Genomic DNA, 23,127 nt, shown 5'->3' on the forward strand with positions numbered 1-23,127 from the left:
CCTGAGCTGACCATCACACAAGTGTGGTAGTCAGTTACATTGGCACAGTGATTGGCATGGGTGGCATGATGCCCGTGAGGATATCTTCTTCCTCAGTTGAAGTCTGTATTGTTCAGACTGCTCTGGGATCAGTTATGTACTGCAGGTGTGTGCTAGCTGTGCCTTAGAGTGGGAGGTAAGGTTAAAGAGACAACTGACATTAAATTAGTATCATTCAACCTTTTACATTTTAGTCATTCAAACATACATTCATTCAAAATGCTGTCATCTATCCACTATTTCATTCCCCACTTCATGTAGCCATTCATTCACTCAACAATAGAGAGCAATTTAGAGCATGAAGTCTCATAGCAAATGCAGCACCTTTGTCAACTGGCTGCCAAAAGCTGCATGGTTCTTGGCACTGGCCTTTATGATGTCTTCAGAGTGACCTAGTTGACCTCCAGTACCTTCATAAAAGATTCTGGAAAAAGTGACAATGAATAAATCAAATATTAAATAGAGTAATAAGGATGTTAGGATGGGTTAGGGTTAGCTAGATCAATCTGCAGATGCTCACAGAGATAGTAACCTGAGAAATATGCACATGGATAAGAAGCGTGTGTGCCTTTCTACAATGAAAATATGACAAATCCATGTGAAAACCTGCCTCAGAGGTTCTCAGTAGTAGGAATTGACTTTGATGTTTTCATACAATCCATATGCTATAGGGATCTCATTAACTCACTCACTAATGCAACTGTGGAATGGACATGTTTATATTACTATACTACCCCCTCCCACTCAAGAGGGTAAGACCTGGAAGTCTGAAGAACCAATCAGGGGTCCCCATTCCTGAACTTTTGCTACTTGAGCTGTAAAGAATGGGGTGTGGCTATATACCTTCTTAACTTCACTTGAAAATGCATTAACCCCTGAATGAACCAACAAAATTGTAGTGGGCCTAGAGTGACCACAATAGTGATCATCATGATGACACAAAGAAAACCAAACATCAACAAGAGTTATATACATAGTTTTATTTAAGTTGTCTGATTCTTAAAATATGTATATTGTGCAATTGGTTTATTATCATCACTATGCAAAGCTAATGTCCAATGCAAATTTTAAGGAAATGTATTTTCTTATATTTATATTGTGTTCTATGATTATGTCCAGTTATCTCAATGTAATTTTGGGGGAGAGTGTTTAATATGAAATCACTAGCACTTATTGGACATACATAGTGGAGCAATATTCTCTTCTAATGGTTCCATAATGACACTATATTTTAATAGACAACATTTTCTGAGTAAATCAGATTATGCTCTTTCAGATTCACACACAATTATTTTCTTTTGCATAGAATAAGAAAAGACTTATATTTAGGGCCTTTTTAGGAGCCATTGTGCGGTTGCCATGAGTTTAACGTTGTCAGTGTGATTTGTAGTGCCCTGGGTTTGAGAGGAATAAAGGACGAGGTTGCGCCTTTAAGAGTTAAGAAACTTGAAACCATGTTTGCGCAACAATCACTGCGGCTCACAGCCGCCAAAGTGTCTAGACTGGCACATGATGGGAATCAACCAATGGCTCCAGAGCTTTCCTCGGGGGCCCTGTATGTGTACGAGAGAGTGTGTATCCGAAAAAGAATAGCAGAGAAACGGAGAGTGAAGTAATTCATGCTTTCTTTATAACCAACTTCTCGTCACGGAATAGAAACGGTGCGTCTGCGCTTGTGTAGCCTATCTGCTCAGACTAGAAATATCACTGACACTTTTATTTGGGGATTGCAAAGGGATTATTCCACACAGCGGAAAAAACAGCATTGGAATCTGAATGCGGCAAGGATTATTTGGGATTATTCCGGGGTGAAGCAACTCCATCGATGTGCCGTGAGTGGATTTTAAGAAGAAGGATTTTAGGTGCTCAAAGTCCAAAGAAAAGAAGGAAACTTGGATAACGACTTTGCGGTCCTGTTAGTGTACGTGTTGTATTTTATTCGGTAATTATGGTATGGGATTTGCATATCAAATCTTCAGAGTCTTGGGGGATTCTGTAGGCTACTTGGCGACTACAGACACAAGTTGAAATCCTAATTGCATGATCGGGCTACAGCAAGTAACTGACTAATGAGTCCATAGCAGTCGTTTCGCAATAGTTTAATGCAATATATAACTGAGAATTACTTTCTAATGTTGCGAGTTACTCACAAATCTATGACCCCGGGCTGCGCATGCAGTGCGCGCCGTTTACAAAAGCTTGATGTTGTGCGGGGAGCATAAATCGATGTGGAATCTCCCCAGACCAACACGGGAACAATACGACACATCCAAAACTGTCTAAATTGTCGTATGTTCAGGTCTAAACGTTCAGGTCTTCTACGGCGACTCTGGAGAAGCCGTTCGATCACAGATAGAGACGGGGGAGATGGAAGCAAACGAAGCGAGGGGGGTCGGGACAGTTCGTGTGGCAGTAACCCAGAAAAGATTCCCAAAACGGAGCTCCGGTCGGTGACCCGAGCAGATCCGTCTCTGGGAACTTTCGGCGAAGTGTGCAACGGAAACCTCACGGACAGCGCTGACCAAGGGCACAGTTCGGACCATGGTCGGGGTGCCATGTGTGTCCCCGAGCATCGTGGCACTCGGCAGGGACACGAGATTGACAGCAGAACGGTGACATGCTGTTTGTTTAGAGAACGAGACCCGAGACCAAGGAGCCCCGTTTCAGCCCGGAGAAAGGACCGGGGTCCTTGTCAAGCCATCCCTAGAAATGCGGGACGAGATACGAACTCAGGCCAGGTAGGCGAACGAGAGCTCAAGAGCGTTACTTATGCGCTTTTGAAAAGACTAAAGGAAAAACCGCTGGATGCCTTATTGGAGGCCGTGGAGTCTAAAGGTGGGATGCCCAGTGAATGCGTCTCGGTGCCGCAAACGGAGCTGCGGTTAGGTGGCCATACAATTTCGCCACAGTTTCTCCTTTGTAAACTGTATCGATGGGCAGACCTACAACACACGGCCCAACTAAAAGCGTTGTTCCACTGTCAGAGCTTCGGAGTATCGGACAGCGCAACGGCGTGCTGCAACCCTTATCACTACAGTCGCCTGTGTGGCCCAGGTAAGGACACCTGCGATAAAAATGCTACAACATATTGTGCACAAGCACCCTTTTGAAAATGTTGCCGTTTATTAATGTTGCATGCTGCGCGTGGGCTACATTCACAATTCATATGCAAAATGTGTCCTAATGGACACATTGACTTTACGCACAGGTGCATTGAGGTAACTAGGCCTATACCTAATGTTAAACGCCTATGCCCAGTTTAATGTTAACCTACGTAATATAACTAGGCCCACTCATGGGTTGTATTGCCCTGACAGGTAGGCTAGGTCATACACCTCTGAAGCAGTGCAAGGAGACACAATAGACACATTTATAAGTGCGTACGAATGAGAATCCCATGAGAGCACGGGATGACTGAAGTGGTGATCGAGAAAATAACACATTTGTTGGCACATTATTTATTTTTTTGCAGGGTTCAAAGACCTTTCATAGATTAAGTCATAGCTGTCACTCGTCACGTCACTCCTGGTGCACATTGCAGTCTCGTGTGCTTTTTGTGGTGTTTTTCAGTCCTCAACCTTTGCTCAAATGTTTATGGAACAGCAATTTGAGGTACGCACGTAAGCACACATAATTTGCAGGCAAAGCTCTACTATATAGTTTACTTCGACACACACAGCCTATACGTGTCTCCTTTCAGTGTGTAAGGAAAGAACGCATAATGCGACTAAACTTTTCTTTTACGTTATCCATTTGTCCATTTGAAGGTCGATCTCAAGTTGCACTTTGAAAGGCTCTTTTTCCTAGCCTAGGAGGTCCCCTCTTGCTATTTAGGTGAAGGAGTGGCGATAATATACAGTTTGCATACGACTGGCGCCAGACTGACTAGCTGGGTATCTCACTGACTGAGTACTCCGGCAATTACTGCCTCCGCTCTTAAAGAACCCGCAGCCATTATATCTACTTTGTTCCCTGGGTTTTCTTCCTATGAGGGAACTATATTCGACGCCACCCACCACTTTTCTGTTTCAGTGGATAAACATTAATGTCTGTTGACAATATGAGGTTATAAGAGCTTAATTAAAGGAAGTTAAAAGAGCCCAAAGTTATTAAGTAATTACCTACTTGTGATAGGCTCAAAGTAGGTTATTTGATAAGCATATATTGTAGAAATAATGTGTGATATGTGCCTTTAACCTAGCCTTTAAATCATGTTTTTCATTCTTTCCTGATCATGTCATACTTTTTCTTGCTTTCCCTTACTGTTATCTTACCAACACATGATTGTATTTCAGAATCACCTCCACCCCCATACTCCAGACTCTCTCCCACAGATGAACACAGGCCACTGGGTAAGTCTGAAACAGTCATGCCCCAATCCAGCTTTAGTCTAAGACAATAGGTGCTGAGGTCTGCACAGAACACACCATTTTACTGTAAAGGCCTTTAAGTCAGGTGTCACAACGTTGGCCTTTCCTTATGTCACCATCTGAATGCTAAAGCAAACAGTATGCTAACTGATATTGAATCTCATGATGTGTGTGTGACTGAACATCTTGACATATAATTACTATCTGCATTGTGGAATTACACACTTTTAAATGTCTGTCTGTTCGTGGTTGCATTTTGGTTGTTTGTGTGCTCTTCATGACATCCATATACATATATAACATGCTCTGAAAGTGTCACACCTGTCACACATTCAAAATGTCACACTTATCTTTTTGCTCTTTTTTTTATTTTTATTTTTTAGATCTGTCAGATTCAACACTGTCTTACACTGAAGCTGTGGCCCCCCCCTCCCTGCATGGCATGCCAAGAGACTTCACAGGTGAGTTTGTCACACACAATAACAACATATTGATATTTTGCCTAAAATAAAGTATGGATTCATTAGCTATGGCAAAGTGCTGTGTGAATTCAGTAGCTATAACAGAGTGCTGTGTGAATTCAGTAGCTATAACAGAGTGCTGTGTGAATTCAGTAGCTATAACATAATGCTGTGTGAATTCAGTAGCTATAACAGAGTGCTGTGTGAATTCAGTAGCTATAACAGAATGCTGTGTGAATTCAGTAGCTACGCAGAGTGCTTTGTGGCAAATATATTGGATTTAGCAGTGTTTCCGGTAAGCTTTTTGCACTGGTGTACTTCATAATGTGAAACCAAAGTTAGGTTTAGCATCAGTGATTCTGATTTGACATGGAGTGGTGAAGTCATTTAGCATTCGTGTCCCCCAGATTCAGTTGTCATGTGTGCATTGAGTGACTTTTTTTCTCAAGTTACATGGATGACATGTCGCTATGGGCTGCTTGTGGGTTAGGGTTAGGGTTAGTTAAATGAATGACATGTCACTATGGGCTGCTTGTCAATCAATCAATCAATCAAATCAATCAATCAATCAAATCAAGTCAAGCTTGTGGGTTAGGGTTAGGGTTAGTTACATGGATGACATGTCACTATGGACTGCTTGTAGGTTAAGGTTAGGGTTAGTATTGACCAGGCCAATGCTAGAGGAGGTTCAATAAGATATTCAATTGATGAGGAGCAATGAAGCAGCTCCCCCTAAAGGACAATGGATATTGTAGAGTTCAAGAATCAACAAGCGCTCGGGTTGCATGGGCTGGTTATGTGACTTTAGTTTACTTCCAATCTCAGTTATAATCCACATTATTATATCAGGGTTTTAATCCAGTTAAGGGTTATACAGGGTTAACAACACGGATGTCAGCCCAACAGACACACACACACACACACACACACACACACACACACACACACACACACACACACACACACACACACACACACACACACACATATACACACACTCCTAGCCTTAGGTATATTGGCTCCTCCAGTCTGAATGTTTGCATAAATGGGCAAACTCTGCAGTTAATTAGGTTATTATGTTGTGATTTACTCCCTCTGTTGAAAGGCTATTAAGACAACCAGAGACTCAGCTACATAAAGCAGCTATTGTCAAAGTTGGATGAAGTAGGGCCTTTGACAATCTAGATACCACAGCAATGTAGCTGTTCTCTCCCTCTCTCTCCCTCTCTCTCTCCCTCTCTCTCTCTATCTCTCTCTCTCTCTCTCTCTCTCTCTGCCTTCTCTTCTTTCTCCACAGAGAAATATTTTGCTCAGATGGAACTGCAACAAGATCCCTGTACATGCTCTCACTCCCTCTCCCTGTACCCATCCCCCTCTCCCCTCTTTCTCTCTCTCTCTTCCCTCAAATCCCTCCATTCCTCTTGGTAATTGAGCAGTGGAAGGGGGTTGGCATTTTTTGGGGGGAGAGCGAAGCCACTCGGGTGAGTTTTTTTTTTTAGGGAGGTGGCCGGGGGGTGGAGTGGGGAGTCCGTACAGGAAACAGTCCCTCTGGTTGAAACCGGAGCCCTGTTTGTTTACGCTGGGGGGTCCTTGTAGTGTTGAGAGAGACCACAGGCCCACTCCATCAAACTCTCCAGCTCTGCTCTGCTCTGCTCTGCTCTGCTCTGCTCTACTCTGCTCTGCTCTGCTCTGCTCTACTCTGCTCTGTTCTGCTCTGCTCTGCTCTACTCTGCTCTGCTCTGCTCTACTCTGCTCTGCTCTGTTCTGCTCTGCTCTGCTCTACTCTGCTCTGCTCTACTCTGCTCTGCTCTGCTCTGCTCTGCTCTGCTCTGCTCTACTCTGCTCTGCTCTGCTCTGCTCTGCTCTGTTCTGCTCTGCTCTGCTCTGCTCTGCTCGTGGGGCGTTGAAAGGTGAAACAGACCAATGTGTTGCCGGACCACTCCAGCATTGTTTGTTTATGGGAGTCCTGAAAGACAGAGACAACCTGCATTGTCGCTAGTTTGTTTGTTGTGCATGCAGCGGGGCCTGTACTTTGATCAAATCTGATTGGCGAGTGTCAACCTAATATTTTATTATAATTGTTTTGTGTCAAACATCATGTGTCATATTTGGCATTGTCTTCATCCCCTTGGTATTGCTTGTACATTACTGTTTTCTGATCAGAAACACACACACACACACACACACACACACACACTCAAACACACACATGGTCATTGATATCAGAGGAAGTTGCGGCAGATTCACTTTTAATGCACTTAAAGGCTGTCAATCAATCCTATCAAGGGTGACTATAATTTGTAACTGTCACACAGAGCTAGTGACGCAAAGCTAGTGAGGGAGCGTCAATCCCTGCCAGGAAAAATTAGTGCAAATGGACATTGGTTTACCAGTGGTTGTGTGTGTGTGTGTGTGTGTGTGTGTGTGTGTGTGTGTGTGTGTGTGGTCCCCTGTCCACACATTGGATTAGTGGAGCCTGTTGGTTAAATGCACAGTCCGTCATTGCCATTTTTATGAATACTTTACATCCCTTCATTAGAAGAGAATATAACTATGTGGTTAGTACAACTGTGTTATAACCCTGAGTATATATGGTTGTATCACCTTACACCCCAATGCACCCAAACAAACGGGTGGGGCTACCTGTTAACATTCAATTGAAATCAAGGATTCAGCCTTTAAGATCTCAGATTTGTACTATAGTGGACCATAGGAAGACTTGGGAATCGGGCAGGGGTTAGGTATAGTAGGTAAAGTAGGGTTAGTAGCACAGGCCTCGATAAAACGTAAACACACCAAAGTATAAAATAACTTAGCATATCTTTCTCAATAAATCCAAGGTACCTTTGGTCTAGTTAAAATCTTTGTAGACTCAAAACATAAAGGTTTTATGGTGCAAAAACAAAAATTTACATGGGTTAAATGCCTGCGCATTTGTGATGGTATTGACCTTTGAAGAGAATAAAAGCTTGAACATCTAACCCAGCATCTTACGCTAGAATCTACTGTAGTATCTTCTTTGTCCATTATTCTGTTGAAAGCAATCATACTGTAGATTTGAGCCGATTGCGGCAGGGTGTGGTTCGTGCATACCTTTACCTTTATCATTCCATCAGTCAGTGTTCCCCTTCAAACCACAGCCGACAGCTGTTCCTTGGATATGGAAATGTCAACTGGAAGCTTTTAGGAGGGCCTAGCTATCTCTAGGTTGGTCTAGGCCTGTAACCCACAATAAACATGGTGTCACCAGCCTGTTTGTCGTTAAGTTCACCCTCATGGGAAAGAGAGGTCGGTGCGTGTGTGAGAGAGACAGTCAGGAATGTCTGCCTGACTCAGGGTGGCGAGATAAGATCGTCTCAGAACACTCACATAGGGGGTTTCACTGGGACTCACTCTGAACACAAACCACTATCAGGTATACAATCTGGGGAACTTTAGGAGAAGAGCTAACTCTTGCCTTTTTTCTGTCAAGGTTGTCGTCTAACTTGACAAATCAATGAGGTATGGCCTTTGTAATGTCAATGGTGTGCTGTTTCTTCAATGTTGTCTGAGAGACGTTGCATTAGTGTTGGATTGCATCAAGCATAAGCTTAAAAGAAAAAACAAAATGGAGAAGTATGCAGTGTTGATTTTTACCATTTTCTTCATTCCACTGTTACCTTTTCATCGAGTTTAGAGCTTGCAACACCAAGGTTGTAGGTTTGAATCCTGCTGGGACTATACATAGCGTGCATACAAAAATACTAGCATTCTAAAGCCATTTTGGATTAACAAAAACAGTTTCAGCTAAAAGGCATGTTATGTTATCATTTTCCTAGTGGAGCCAGATATTAGTTGCAGTGGAGTCATGGGGCAGAGCGAGTGGACCACTTCCTCCTTGCCCTCAGTAATCATATTTTGGTGGCTTGTTTGTTTAAGCGGAGCGAGGTATCGGCCAAACATCCTGCTCCCCAGCCCTGTCTGCACTCGCAGCGCGTCAGCCCATCAATCCACCCCTTTGACTGAGGGGGCACAGCGCAGGAATGCTGGGAAGTGGGGGAGGGCGGGGGTGGGGGTCAGGGTCTCTGGGGGATGGGGGGGGGGGGGTTGGGAGACTGAGAAGTGATCCATGTTTGAACATAACCCTGCGAATACGATTTAAGATTCTACTTACAATCTAATCAAGATTCTAAGACAATCTAAAAGGCTTTTCAATGACTAAGTTCTGCTAACCGACCTGAGTCCCATGTGCCTCTATAATATGCATCAGGTTAGGCCCTGTTTTTCATCAATAACGATGAGGATATAATTTTCTAAAATGACAATTGATCTATCATTAACTTGCTGCCTCGGTGAATATCAGTTTCAGTTTGCTCCTTCTCTGCTCTGCTGCATATTTATGATAATAAACAAAGATGCAAATGTAATATTTATTGCCAAAGGCTCTAATAATTTTTTATATTAAGCAACAAATTCTCTGATAAATGCATTTAGAAAACAGATAAGTATAGGCCATAATAACAATGGAATTCTCTTTTGAAAAATCAAGTGCATGAAAGGAAATTTGTTCACAAATAAGTCATAAACAAATCTACAGCTTTCCGAAACAATATATACATGCTACAGCCACTCAATATAAGCTATGCATCTTCAAATGCCAACATCAAATGGAAGCAATCAGCCAGATGTAGCATGGGACCGCTGGGCAGCGCCTCCGCTCATCCGCTGCAGCTCGTCTAATGATATACAGCTCTGCTCATCCGCTGCAGCTCGTCAAATGATATACAGCTCTGCTCATCCGCTGCAGCTCGTCAAATGATATACAGCTCTGCTCATCCGCTGCAGCTCATCTAATGATATACAGCTCTGCTCATCCGCTGCAGCTCGTCTAATGATATACAGCTCTGCTCATCCGCTGCAGCTCGTCTAATGATATACAGCTCTGCTCATCCGCTGCAGCTCGTCTAATGATATACAGCTCTGCTCATCCGCTGCAGCTCGTCTAATGATATACAGCTCTGCTCATCCGCTGCAGCTCGTCTAATGATATACAGCTCTGCTCATCCGCTGCAGCTCGTCTAATGATATACAGCTCTGCTCATCCGCTGCAGCTCGTCTAATGATATACAGCTCTGCTCATCCGCTGCAGCTCGTCTAATGATATACAGCAGCAAAGCTCCATCCCTGGCCCTGAATGGACAGTACCCCTGCCTGTCTTTACAGCAACAGTACACATCTGGCCTTTGTGGGTAGTTTAAAGGTGCAGGCCGAAACTCATTGCAATTTGAAATATAAAATAAATAGTAATTTATTTTTCAAGCCCAGACTGGGCTGGGCCAGGAGCAGCTGGGCAGCGGAAGGACCGGCCGGAGCGTCTCGGGCTCAGGTCCTCGGCCGGAGTGTCTCGGGCTCAGGTCCTCGGCAGGAGCGTCTCGGGCTCAGGTCCTCGGCAGGAGCGTCTCGGGCTCAGGTCCTCGGCCGGAGTGTCTCGGGCTCAGGTCCTCGGCCGGAGTGTCTCGGGCTCAGGTCCTCGGCCGGAGCGTCTCGGGCTCAGGTCCTCGGCCGGAGCGTCTCGGGCTCAGATCCTCGGCCGGAGCGTCTCGGGCTCAGGTCCTGGGGGAGCTCATGCCCCTGCAGGGGACCAGTATTTAAAACCACTTCTGAGAGCTTCCTGTCATCGATGAGATTTAATACATTTTGTTTGGGTAAGACCCTATAAGCGATCTATATGGGTACTTAACTATTAGCTGCAACTCTTTGGGATAGGGCATAAGGGCATAGGGCATCTTGTGATAGTTCGTTCAACATTTAATAAGAGTTAATTGAACATCAAACCATCAATAGGCATCCCACTTCAAATAAAGTGCACCCAGATATAAAACAAGTTCATGGTTCAAAGATGGAAAACAGATCATACCTGTACGTTACAGCCCTCAAAGATGTCATTACTCTCTGGATCTATACACCAACTATATACTCTCTGGATCTATACACCAACTAGATACTCTCTGGATCTATACACCAACTATATACTCTGGATCTATACACCAACTATATACTCTCTGGATCTATACACCAACTATATACTCTGGATCTATACACCAACTATATACTCTCTGGATCTATACACCAACTATATACTCTCTGGATCTATACACCAACTATATACTCTCTGGATCTATACACCAACTATATACTCTCTGGATCTATACACCAACTATATACTTGTTTCTCTGGATCTATACACCAACTATATACTTGTTTCTTCCTTTCCCAGCAGGTCCTCTGGTTGACCTTGAAGTCATGGCCTGTTCCCTGGCATGCATACAACACTTGCTCTTATGCCTGACTGAGACACATTAAGACTATGGAATTCAACATCAAGCGCTGGCCCATTAAGCTCTTGCCATTTCCTCAAATATTTTCCATCACGACTCTTTCTCACTACAAGCTGAGCATGCAGCAGACATAGCGTGGCTTACTGCTTCCCTTGACCCTGAGGCTTGCAGCTTAAAGGACAGTTTCGGAATGTAGCATTATAAGCCATGTTATAAGGTTATTTACGATCATATATAACGACCGATATCAAAGTTCAAAGTTTCATCAAACGGTGCACTCTCGAGATATAGCCCGCCGCCGCTTACACACTCAATAGATCCATAGGTGCATAAACAAAATTCCTCAAAAACACCATAAACTCTCGTTTTCAAAGACAGGAAACTCACCGAGTGGTCACTGGTGTCCGTTGATGTTCTGGCAAAAAAATCAAAGTATGCTTCCGATCGTGTTTGATTGATCATATTATAGCCATTGATTTCATTCAAACCTTAATTTATTCTCGTAAAGCAGGTTTTCCTCATTTACAGTGTTTACGAGTTCACAGAGATACACAAATAACAACAGAACAAATACAATATACAATAAAAATAGTAATAATAATAATAATAATAATAATAATTAAAAACAGTTACAGTACAAATGTCAAGAGCCATGGATTTAAATTCTGCAACTGAAGGAAGTACCTCAAGCTTTAGAGTCTGTTGTAAAGTATTCCAGGTATAAGGAGCATCATGGAAAAAAGCAGCTCTACCAAGTTCATAATTCACACGAGGACTGGTAGGTACCAAGGCTCCAGTCCAACAGAGACAAGATGTATAGTGGAAGTTTACCAGTAATGGCTTTGAAAATAAACAAATACCAGTGATAGTTACGCCTTAAAGAGAGAGGAGACCAGCCTACCTTATCATAAAGAACACAGTGGTGGGTGTCATATCTATCACCCGTAATTAATCTTAGATCGTCACAGAAGCATGTCTATAGATTGTGTCACCATAGTCTAATACAAACTAATACTATTTGTAATAACAACAAAGCCAGAGATGTTTAGATTCATCCTCGTCCCATATTTATTTTGATCAACAAACACTTCTACCCAACACTATCAATGAAATACCAGCTGCAAAGCAATCCTAGGCTTCTCCACTTGTTGTTGTTGTTGTTGTTGTTGTTGTTGTCGTGTAGACCTGTGACCCGGAAGCGGCTCTTCTTCTTCTACGGTAGCCTCCAAACTCAGTCAAGTCCTCCCAAAGTTGAAGTGGATGTTAACAACTGTATGTATTGCGAGTGAAAATAGTTCTATGCTAAATGATAAATAAAACCCGATCTAAGGCATACTTTGTGGCAATTTTTTTGTCAGAACATCAACGGACACCAGTGACCACTCAGTGAGTTTCCTGTCTTCGAAAACGAGAAATGTGTGCATCCCTTCCTAAAGAATTGTGCTTTATTGAGAGTGTGTAATTCAAAGGACCGCACAACCTGTCATTCATTTGACTGTTATTCAACTTTTCAATTGGCTACTTTCAAAGTACCAGCTGACATTACCAGTTACATTTCTATATTTCATTAGGTTACATTTCTAGGATGTTTCTTACAAGAAGAAGTGTGCAGTGAGTTGCCCCAAGGCAATGGAAATACATGGCATTATACACAAATTCCCAAGTCTGTGCCACACTTTCCAGTGTTTGCAGGCACTTAGGGTAAATTGAATTAGAACTGACAATGGTGAGTTTGTGAAGTAGCCTCGCTAGTACAGACCCCTCCTACCAGTGCAGGGTTAGGAAGTCTCACAGCACAATTATGAGAAATTCTGTGGTTGTCGGACATGGAATGGAGATCGTCCTTTGGTGTGTCATGTTGCATTTACTTCTTTATCTGCATGTATACCCTCCCCCTCTTTCTCTCTTTTTATTCCTCTTGATGTCTTTCTATTTCCCACTCTCTCTTTTACTCTTTCACTGTCTGTCTCTTTCTCTATCATCACTACTTTTTCATTCTGATTGTCGTGTTCTGTTTGTGCCTCCCTCTCCCTCTCCCTCTCCCTCTCCCTCCCTCCCTCTCTCTTCTCTCTCTCCCTCCCTCTTTCTGTCTCTCTGTCTTTCCTCCCTCTCTCCCTATCTCCCTCTCCCTCTCTCTCTCTGTCTCTCTCTGTCTCTCTCTCTGTCTCTGTCTTCCCTCTCTCTCTCTCCCTCTCCCTCCCTCCCTCCCTCTTCTCTCTCTCCCTCCCTCTTTCTGTCTCTCTGTCTTTCCTCCCTCTCTCTCCATCTCCCTCTCCCTCTCTCTCTCTGTCTCTCTGTCTCTGTCTTCCCTCTCTCTCTCTCTCTCTCTCTCTCTCTCCCCCTCCCTCCCTCCCTCCCTCCCTCTCTCTCTCTCTCTCTCTCTCTCTCTCTCCCCCTCCCTCCCTCCCTCCCTCCCTCCCTCTCTCTCTCGGTCCATGTAGTCGGGCTGTCACAATTTAAAATAAGGTTTAAATTACAGGACTGACTGTGGCTTTCCGTCGCTCCGTCAGAGTTTTTGCCAACTCGCAATTTGGCCTAATGGAATCCTGCCATGCTGTTGAACCTAAAGATTCTTTGCAGATGTTGACAGACTATGGCTTTATGAATTGTCGGAAATTGTCGCGTGTGCGTTTTGCAAGGACGCACAGTTAGATGTCGATTTGTTAAGTAAAGTGTAATTTGCCTTGTTTTAGGAAATAGTAGCTCATATTGTTGTTTTCTTCTGTGTGTGTGTGTGTGTGTGTGTGTGTGTGTGTGTGGGTGTGTGCGTGTTTTTGCCAATAACTGCGTTGTGTGTGTATTATTATGTGTGTGGGTCTGTGTGCTTGTATATACCTGTGTTGTGAGAAGGTTTGTGTGTGTGTGTGTGTGTGTGTGTGTGTGTGTATGTGTGTGTGTGTGTGTGTGTGTCCCTCTGCTATTGTGTTGTGTGATGGAAAGAGGCTACTGGAGACATGCTGACAGGAAGCTGGCCTGGTCAGATCGATAGGTGGGTGTAGTATGCAAACAGAGGCCACTTGCTTTATGACAACCCTACTTTGGAGTGAGATGTAAGGAGATACATGCAGCTTTCACTGTAACTTACAGTGACTTGAAGAGCTTTCGATGAGTGTTTCTCAAAGTGATCCATTTGAAACCACAGCCGCTTGGGAGCCACCACCCCAAACAACTACCTACTGATTCAAGGAATGCTTTGTAGAATAAAATGGAGGATTGTGCATTATTATGAATTGTGTGTTGTAGTCTCTCTGTTTTTACAGTTTTCATGGAAATATTTCCATTGAGGGGAATTATGATGAACAGTTTTCTAAATAATATTCCAGTTTTTGGGAAAACAGTTCTTTCTTTGTAGTGGAAAGCAACTAACCTTGAGAACCCACCAAAGGGCCTGACTTATGCACACACTCACACACACACACACACACACACACACACACACACACACACACACACACACACACACACACACACACACGCACTCACACACACATACACACACACACACCCTCTCTCTCTCACACACACACACACACACACACACACACACACACACACACACACACACACACTCATACTCTCACACACACACTTTGGCTGACTAGAGTAGGAAGTGTTAGGAAAGAGGGGTTGTTGAGGAATGCACAGGCGGTGGGGGGGGGCAGGGCCCAACTCTTTCTCTCTCTCTTTATCTCTCTTACTTTCTTTCTATCTATCTATCTATCTATCTATCTATCTATCTATCTATCTATCTATCTATCTATCTATCTATCTATCTATCTATCTATCTATCTATCTATCTATCTATCTATCTATCTATCTATCTATCTATCTATCTATCTATCTATCTATCTCTTTCAAACTCTCCAAGAGTTAATTCATTATTTGTGATACTGATGTTGATGACTGACGATTGATCTAACTTTATCTCCCACTCGTGGACGAGACCTTGAATGGCCGCTCTAAGAAAGACTTCATCCTCACTCTACCCATACAGCAGGACATCAGACAGCGGTATTGTGTGCCGTCTTCTCCCTAGCGCACTCTGAAGCGGTATTGTGTGCCCTGTCTTCTCCTTAGCGCACTCTGAAGCGGTATTGTGTGCCCTGTCTTCTCCTTAGTGCACTCTGAAGCGGTATTGTGTGCCCTGTCTTCTCCTTAGCGCACTCTGAAGCGGTATTGTGTGCCCTGTCTTCTCCTTAGCGCACTCTGAAGCGGTATTGTGTGTCCTGTCTTCTCCCTAGCGTACTCTGAAGCGGTATTGTGTGCCCTGTCTTCTCCTTAGCGCACTCTGAAGCGGTATTGTGTGTCCTGTCTTCTCCCTAGCGTACTCTGAAGCGGTATTGTGTGCCCTGTCTTCTCCTTAGCGCACTCTGAAGTCGTAAAGGAAGTGGTGGAAACGGGCCGCTTTCTCTCTTCCTTTCAGGAGAGACATTACAGCCTTTCTGGAGAGACCAAGCTTCCCAGGAATTGTTGTAGTGTGACGCATTGTAACTTTCTCCCGGTAGCTTATTTGCTCTTAGCTGTTGGTGTTGGCATGTGTGTGATGCATCAAAGGGTTCGTTGGTTGAAGTGTCCAGCAGCCTCGCTAATTGTAAAACAATGTACTGTATGTTATGAAGAGAGAAAACTGAACGAAGAAAGGCATTCTCCCGGCGACTGGATACTTTGACAAACATGCACAAAGGCCCACATGAATAGATAAAGCAACAGACAGAAGGCCAGGCAGGCGGGTACAAACACATGATGCAGTCTTTGACTTTTGTTGCCACGACTCTCAAAAGCCTCTATCTCTTCCATACGTCGGTGGGGCGCAACAGCAGAATTCCCCTAAGCCATCGGGCAGGCAGACAGACAGACAGACAGACAGACAGGCAGGCAGGCAGGCAGGCAGTCGCGCCAGTGCTGTGCTAGTCTGCTGTACTGGGCTGCTCTCTCTGCACTTCTAGCTGATAACACAGTCTTCTGATGGAGCAGATAGTCCAGACTGATAACACAGTCTTCTGATGGAGCAGATAGTCCAGACTGATAACACAGTCTTCTGATGGAGCAGATAGTCCAGACTGATAACTCAGTCTTCTGATGGAGCAGATAGTCCAGACTGATAACTCAGTCTTCTGATGGAGCAGATAGTCCAGACTGATAACACAGTCTTCTGATGGAGCAGATAGTCCAGACTGATAACTCAGTCTTCTGATGGAGCAGATAGTCCAGACTGATAACAGTCTTCTGATGGAGCAGATAGTCCAGACTGATAACACAGTCTTCTGATGGAGCAGATAGTCCAGACTGATAACACAGTCTTCTGATGGAGCAGATAGTCCAGACTGATAACACAGTCTTCTGATGGAGCAGATAGTCCAGACTGATAACACAGTCTTCTGATGGAGCAGATAGTCCAGACTGATAACTCAGTCTTCTGATGGAGCAGATAGTCCAGACTGATAACACAGTCTTCTGATGGAGCAGATAGTCCAGACTGATAACTCAGTCTTCTGATGGAGCAGATAGTCCAGACTGATAACACAGTCTTCTGATGGAGCAGATAGTCCAGACTGATAACACAGTCTTCTGATGGAGCAGATAGTCCAGACTGATAATGATAACACAGTCTTCTGATGGAGCAGATAGTCCAGACTGATAACTCAGTCTTCTGATGGAGCAGATAGTCCAGACTGATAACACAGTCTTCTGATGGAGCAGATAGTCCAGACTGATAACACAGTCTTCTGATGGAGCAGATAGTCCAGACTGATAATGATAACACAGTCTTCTGATGGAGCAGATAGTCCAGACTGATAACACAGTCTTCTGATGGAGCAGATAGTCCAGACTGATAACACAGTCTTCTGATGGAGCAGATAGTCCAGACTGATAACTCAGTCTTCTGATGGAGCAGATAGTCCAGACTGATAATGATAACACAGTCTTCTGATGGAGCAGATAGTCCAGACTGATAACACAGTCTTCTGATGGAGCAGATAGTCCAGACTGATAACACAGTCTTCTGATGGAGCAGATAGTCCAGACGCCAGCCTAAATGTGGCCTCTTAGATGGAAGTTGCCCTGTAATGATAGTTGTCTCAAACAACACAGGCTGTACCATAGATAGCTGGACGGGGGGGAGGAGGCGGGGGGGGGGGGGGTCGTTTTGGCGGGGCTCTTTTGGTCGGTTGGAGGAGGGGTATGGAGGTGGGGGGTTAGGACGGGGTTTAGGAACTTTAATCGAACAAACGCATCTCTATCCCCATCCCCCACCACCCCTGTAATAAATAATGGAAAGGTCTGGTTTGTCCTGACTGAGTCGGTGGCTGAATTCTATCCCCCCCTTTCACCCCCCCCCCCCCCCCCCCCCTTCCCTGTCAGCGCAGTGGAAGAGTCTAATAACTGGAGGGGAATCTAATCCTTGGCACAGGATGAGAGCCTCGCTTCTCCCTCCCTCTTTCTTTCGCACCCTCCCTCTTTCTCTCTCTGTCTCTCTCTCTATCTCTCTCCCACTCTTCTTTATGTGATGCTGGCTACGGTTGGTGGGGTCTCTCTCTCTTTTCGTTCTCTCTCTCTTTCTCTAAACTTTTTTATCCTCGCAATGGCTTGGCTATGGTTGGCAGCGTCTCTTGCTCGCACACACATTTTTTCTCTCCCTCTCTAGCTCTCTCTCACTCCTCTCTCTCACTTACTCCCCCTCTTCCTCTCCCTCTCTCTTTGGCAGCTTGTTTCTCGTGTGCTGGTTGAGGATGGCAGGCGTTATTTTTTTAATATATTTTTTCCTCCTTCAGTCCGAACCGGAGCAGAGAAGCAGGGAGTCCATCATGTATTCAGTTCTGACTGGAAAAAAAGTTGAAAAAAAGTGAAAGAAAAAAAGCGTGTCTGGTGGGTTTCTCTGGTGGTTAGAAGCCCAGACCAGGAGCCTGTGGGGAGCTCGCAGGAAACTGCTTGTCTGACCTCTGAACTAAGAGTGGCACTTTTTTCCCTCCTCTACCAACGTCCTGAAAGGGGCTATTACACGTTCACATGTCATTTTTAGAAATGCTCATTTACGCTCTGTAAACATTCATAGATGTTAAAATGTCCAGTGCAAGTAAAGCCAAGTGAAAGATGTCTTAGGGAAATTCAGACTGTGCTACTGAAGGATTTGTGAACAACATAAATGTTTTTAAGAGAGTGGCTTTATGAATCTTTTCAAATCAACAATGAATGAATATGAATGGTCTAAAGTAGAGAGTATTGTAACAAAATAGCCGGTTACTTAACCCTTTCTTAATGGCAGCTCTTAGCACAAACTGGTCACCAGTGTTTCCCTGGTTTTTAGTCTGAGAGGAGAGAGAGGGTAAGGGTGTTTGGGTTTTTCAGTGAGATTGGCACTAAAAGAGGGTGATTTTGAAAACGCAATAACAAAAGCTACTTATCTAATTGGTAAACAGAGCTGTTAAATGGTGGTTGGCTTAAATGGTTGCAGAGCATTGTAATTGCTGCCAGTCTCCCCCCTCTCTCTCTCTCTCTCTCTCTCTCTCTCTCCCCCTGCCCTCTCTCTCTCTCTCACTCTCTCTCTCTCCCCCTGCCCTCTCTCTCTCACTCTCTGTCTCTCTCTCTCCCCCTGCCCTCTCTCTCTCTCACTCTCTCTGTCTCTCTCCCCTGCCCTCTCTCTCCCCTGCCCTTTCTCTCTCTCACTCTCTCTCTCTCCCCCTGCGCTCTCTCTCTCACACTTTCTCTCTCCCCCTGCCCTCTCTCTCTCTCCCGCTGCCCTCTCTCTCTCTCTCCCCCTGCCCTCTCTCTCTCTCTCTCTCTCCCCCTGCCCTCTCTCTCTCTCTCTCTCTCTCTCTCTCTCTCTCTCACTCTCTCTCTCTCTCTTTACTCTTCTCTCTCTTGTTTTTTAGTGTACTGTGACAGTACTGTGACAGATAGAAAGATCCCATCTAAGTTCTGAAGCAAACACACTCAAACACACACTCAAACACACACACACAGACACACTCAAACACAACTCACAAATACATACTCTCTCTCTCTTTTTTCCCTCTCACACACTCAAATCCCCCCAGTTTTCTGAGCATGATTGTGCTCTAGTATAATCTCCTGCAGTTCTTCTCGACATGTTTGTGTTTGCGTTATTACAGGGAAGAGTGGAGCCTGTAAAAGTGTCTGATCCCCCAGCAGCCTGCTCTGCTCTGCTCTGCTCTGCTCTGCTCTGCTCTGTTCTGTTCTGTTCTGCTCTGCTCTGCTCTGCTCTGCTCTGCTCTGCTCTGCTCTGCTCTGCTCTGCTCTGTTCTGCTCTGCTCTGCTCTGCTCTGCTCTGCTCTGCTCTGTTCTGCTCTACTCTGCTCTGCTCTGTTCTGCTCTCTCTTATTGGGAAGCTGTAAAAGCTCCAGACCGCAGGAGCTGCCAGGCTGGAATTCGCTAATGACACACGTGGGCCTCAGATGAGAAGCACAATTCTGATAAAGCCTGTATGTGTGTGAGTGTGTTTGGACTGGAACAGTGGATGGTGGGTGTACTGTTTGGATCTGCAGGCCCCACACTGGGAGACATATTTGGTGTGTGTGTGTGTGTGTGTGTGTGTGTGCATGTGTTAAGAATTGCATTTTGAGTCAATAAATGTGTGTGTGTGTGTGTGTGGAGTGATGGTCTGTAGCTCTCCACACACACATTTCCACATGCATGTAGAGCCCTCAGCCACTCAGCACTGCAGTTATCATCTCCACAAACCCAGCTCCCAATGAAAAACTCAAAATGGTTGCCGCACTAACATAGCCACGCTTAGCCTGCCTATCTGCACCCCAGATTCACCTGAAAGCAGCTTGTTAATAGGAAAAGGGCAGCCATTCGGGGGTAGAATGAAAGGAATGGGGCCACAGGCACATGGGCCTTTAAATCCTCTGTGTCAATAGAGTCTCTGGAGCAAAATAATGGCATCACTCTGTGTGGGAGTTAATGTGAGTTGATAGCATGAGGGCTGGGGGGTCAGGGGTTCGCGGGCTCGCACTAGGTTGTCAGGGAGCTGAATGCTGTGTATACCCCCTCCAACCACTACCCTCCCTCTCTCTCTCTCTCTCTCTGTCTCTCTTCCCCCCCTCCTCCTAGCCCTTGAGGGATGGAGGGATGAGGGAGGGGAGGAGTGAAGGGGGGACCCCCTGACTGGCCTGCGCTGGCTCACCCGTCTGGAATGCGGGTGGAGGGGTGGGTGGGGGGGTTACCAACAGTGTTCGGCCAACTTTTTTCTTTTGGTTTTGTAGCGTAGATCTGGTGGTTTGAGGTAATGATGACGTTTTTTTTATTTTAGGCAGTGGAAGAGGGGGGTGTTGTAACTGCGCTCTTTACGAGGTTACAGCAAACTTCAAACTTGGTTACAAATCAGCACTCATTCATAGAAATGCGCATTCATTCACACTGTGCAGATGGAATAGAATGGTTTGTCTAGAATTTATACTTTTCAATTTATACCTTTCAACTTCAAACTTTCCTTGTAGCGGAATGGAAACTTCCTGTCTCCCCCTCCCCTCCCCCAAATTGATATAACTAAATTCCCTTCAACAAGATATTTGTTATTTATTTATCGCTCTCTCTCTCTCTCTCTCTCTCTCTCTCTCTCTCTCTCTCTCTCTCTCTGTCTCTCAGACACCGGTACCTCCCTGGGCTCCTGGACCTCAGGCGGGCGGTGCTCCCCCTGGTGCAGCGTTGCCTACTGGGAGCAGCGGACACGCGTGGGTCGGCTCTACCCCGCCCACGACTCCTCCCTCAGCATCTTCTACGACCTACCTCAGGGCACGGGCCTCTGCCTGGGCCAGCTCGACAGCAAGCGCGGTGACAGCGGCGCTCGCCATGGCGACAGCAACCGCAGTGACCATAGCAACCGTAGTCATGGCAACAGCGGTAACGGCGGCGGAACGGGCGGCTGCATCCAGCGGACGCGCAGCAAGATTGGCTACGGCATCGTCCTGAGCCAGGAGCCGGACGGCGTGTGGGTATACAACCGTAGCCAGCACCCCGTGTTCGTCCACTCGCCCACGCTGGACCTGCCCAGCGCCAGGGGGCTGACGGTGAAGAGAGTGATGCCAGGCTTCTCCCTCAAAGTGTTTGACTATGAGAGATCCAGTTGGATCGTGCAGCATGGCATCGAGCCGGAGCTCCAGGAAGGGCCTTATGACCCGCTCAGCGTCCGCATCAGCTTCGCCAAGGGCTGGGGCCCCTGCTACTCCCGACAGTTCATCACCTCCTGCCCGTGCTGGCTGGAGGTGCTGCTCAACAACCACAGATAGCACAGAGACTCTGACGGACCAGACACGAGCGCACACACACACACACACACATGCGTAGACATACGTACACTCAAACACACATACATATACAGGGATACACTCATACTGGTTCTATGACACATTATGCAAACTATACAACACAGACATGCACACATGCATGCATACACACAGTCAGCTATCTCAACCAACTATCCCAAATATAATCTACCTAGATTTAATATAAAGTTTTATATATTATATGAAATATATTATACTTGTAAATACTGAGTCATTTTTACAATGTAATTATTTATGTGTAGTGTAATGTGTATATGGACAAAAGGAACAGGATTATGCACTTTGGATTCTATATATGCATTATAAAGTTTCTCAATGCCTTTTAAAAGTATGTATACTGCAAAAATACGATGAACCTGGGTTTAAGTTCTCATATTTCATCAATTCCGTGCAAAATGATGCCATTCACACTTTGACAATAAAGTACTCATGTTATATCATGTGAAGAGTGCTGGTCTTATCTTTCACACTCACAGTTGCACTCCAGTTTGATACAACATTCTAAAGTTATATTCTAATACCTGAAGTTGTAGCTGGAGTTTAGAGTTGGATCCATATAGTGTTTGAAATCATGGGTGTAACAGACACGGTAAATTGTAACACATTACACCTTAAAAACATTCAAATGAACATCTACTGCTTCTCTAAGATCAGAATCATATTCATCAAGTTACATCATGAATGTGTTTCAGCCATTAAAAGGATTGGAGAAACATGGTCCATTCATTTGTGAATGACTGCTCTGAATTCTAGACCTGGAAAAGACTTGGGAGGGAATTCTACTGATCACCAGCCAAAGTGGATGTGGTGGAGGGAGCTAGCTTCCTTTGCTAATTGCTAATGTTATTTTTCTGTGGGTAAAGTAAAAGGCAACAACACTGAACAGACACCATTCACCATAACGAAAGACTTAAGAGTCCTAAAAATATCATGCAATGCCTGGTGTGTATTTGAGCAAATAGTCTGTCTACTGACTGTGCCTTGAATGAAAATGGCCTTAGTTGATGACAAACGAGAGACAGAGTATGTACTATAATTATTGATGGTCAATTGGAACTTTTTCATCTTGTCACAAACCAGTGGCCATGTCTTTTGAAAAGTACCTTGAGTGGCCCGAGCTAGTACAAGCAGATGTCCCAACTTTTTTATCTGTTTCTGTTCATATGGCGGAAATGAAGAGAACTCTCCCTCCTGGCTCTATGAATAGGGCCCGATACCAATGGAAACAAACTGAAAGGCATTACGATGGTGGTGAGAAACTAAAAGCATAGCTAAGAGATTACACAACAAACCACAGTGGGTACATGGGCCCAAAACCGACTCCAGCAGGAGCAAGTTCTGTGTTTATAGCACAATGGCATCCTGTTTAAGTCTTTCAACAACACACATATTTGTGGAAGCTCTCATATTTTGGTAAGAGGCTAAGAGCAAGAATAGCTGGATAGAAAAGCAATGTAAGCAGTCAATGGTCAACAAGCTACCACTATTAATTGTTTCTGGAGATGTCTCCATTGCTCACAGTGAGACTCAACAGGCGGCCATTTTGTTTCAACCTTGAGATTCGAGCTGCTTATTGAAAGCTGTAATTAGCTTTAGCATGAAAATTAAACAAAACCTGATTATACAGTCACAG

General features: G+C 44.8%; 1 protein-coding gene across 1 annotated transcript; it reads left to right on the forward strand.

Annotated features, from left to right (window-relative positions):
• The first annotated feature begins 1,660 nt into the window (after positions 1-1,660).
• On the forward strand, positions 1,661-21,880 carry LOC311308130 (mothers against decapentaplegic homolog 6-like). Its single transcript, XM_084437064.1, has 4 exons — positions 1,661-3,093; positions 4,335-4,391; positions 4,793-4,870; positions 20,797-21,880. The coding sequence occupies exons 1-4, from the start codon at positions 2,331-2,333 to the stop codon at positions 21,435-21,437; spliced, it is 1,539 nt and encodes a 512-aa protein (XP_084293190.1). The 5' UTR covers positions 1,661-2,330; the 3' UTR covers positions 21,438-21,880.
• Positions 21,881-23,127: the final 1,247 nt, after the last annotated feature.

The sequence above is a fragment of the Borostomias antarcticus genome, assembly GCF_949987555.1.
Source record: "Borostomias antarcticus genome assembly, chromosome: 4".
Taxonomy (NCBI): domain Eukaryota; kingdom Metazoa; phylum Chordata; class Actinopteri; order Stomiiformes; family Stomiidae; genus Borostomias; species Borostomias antarcticus.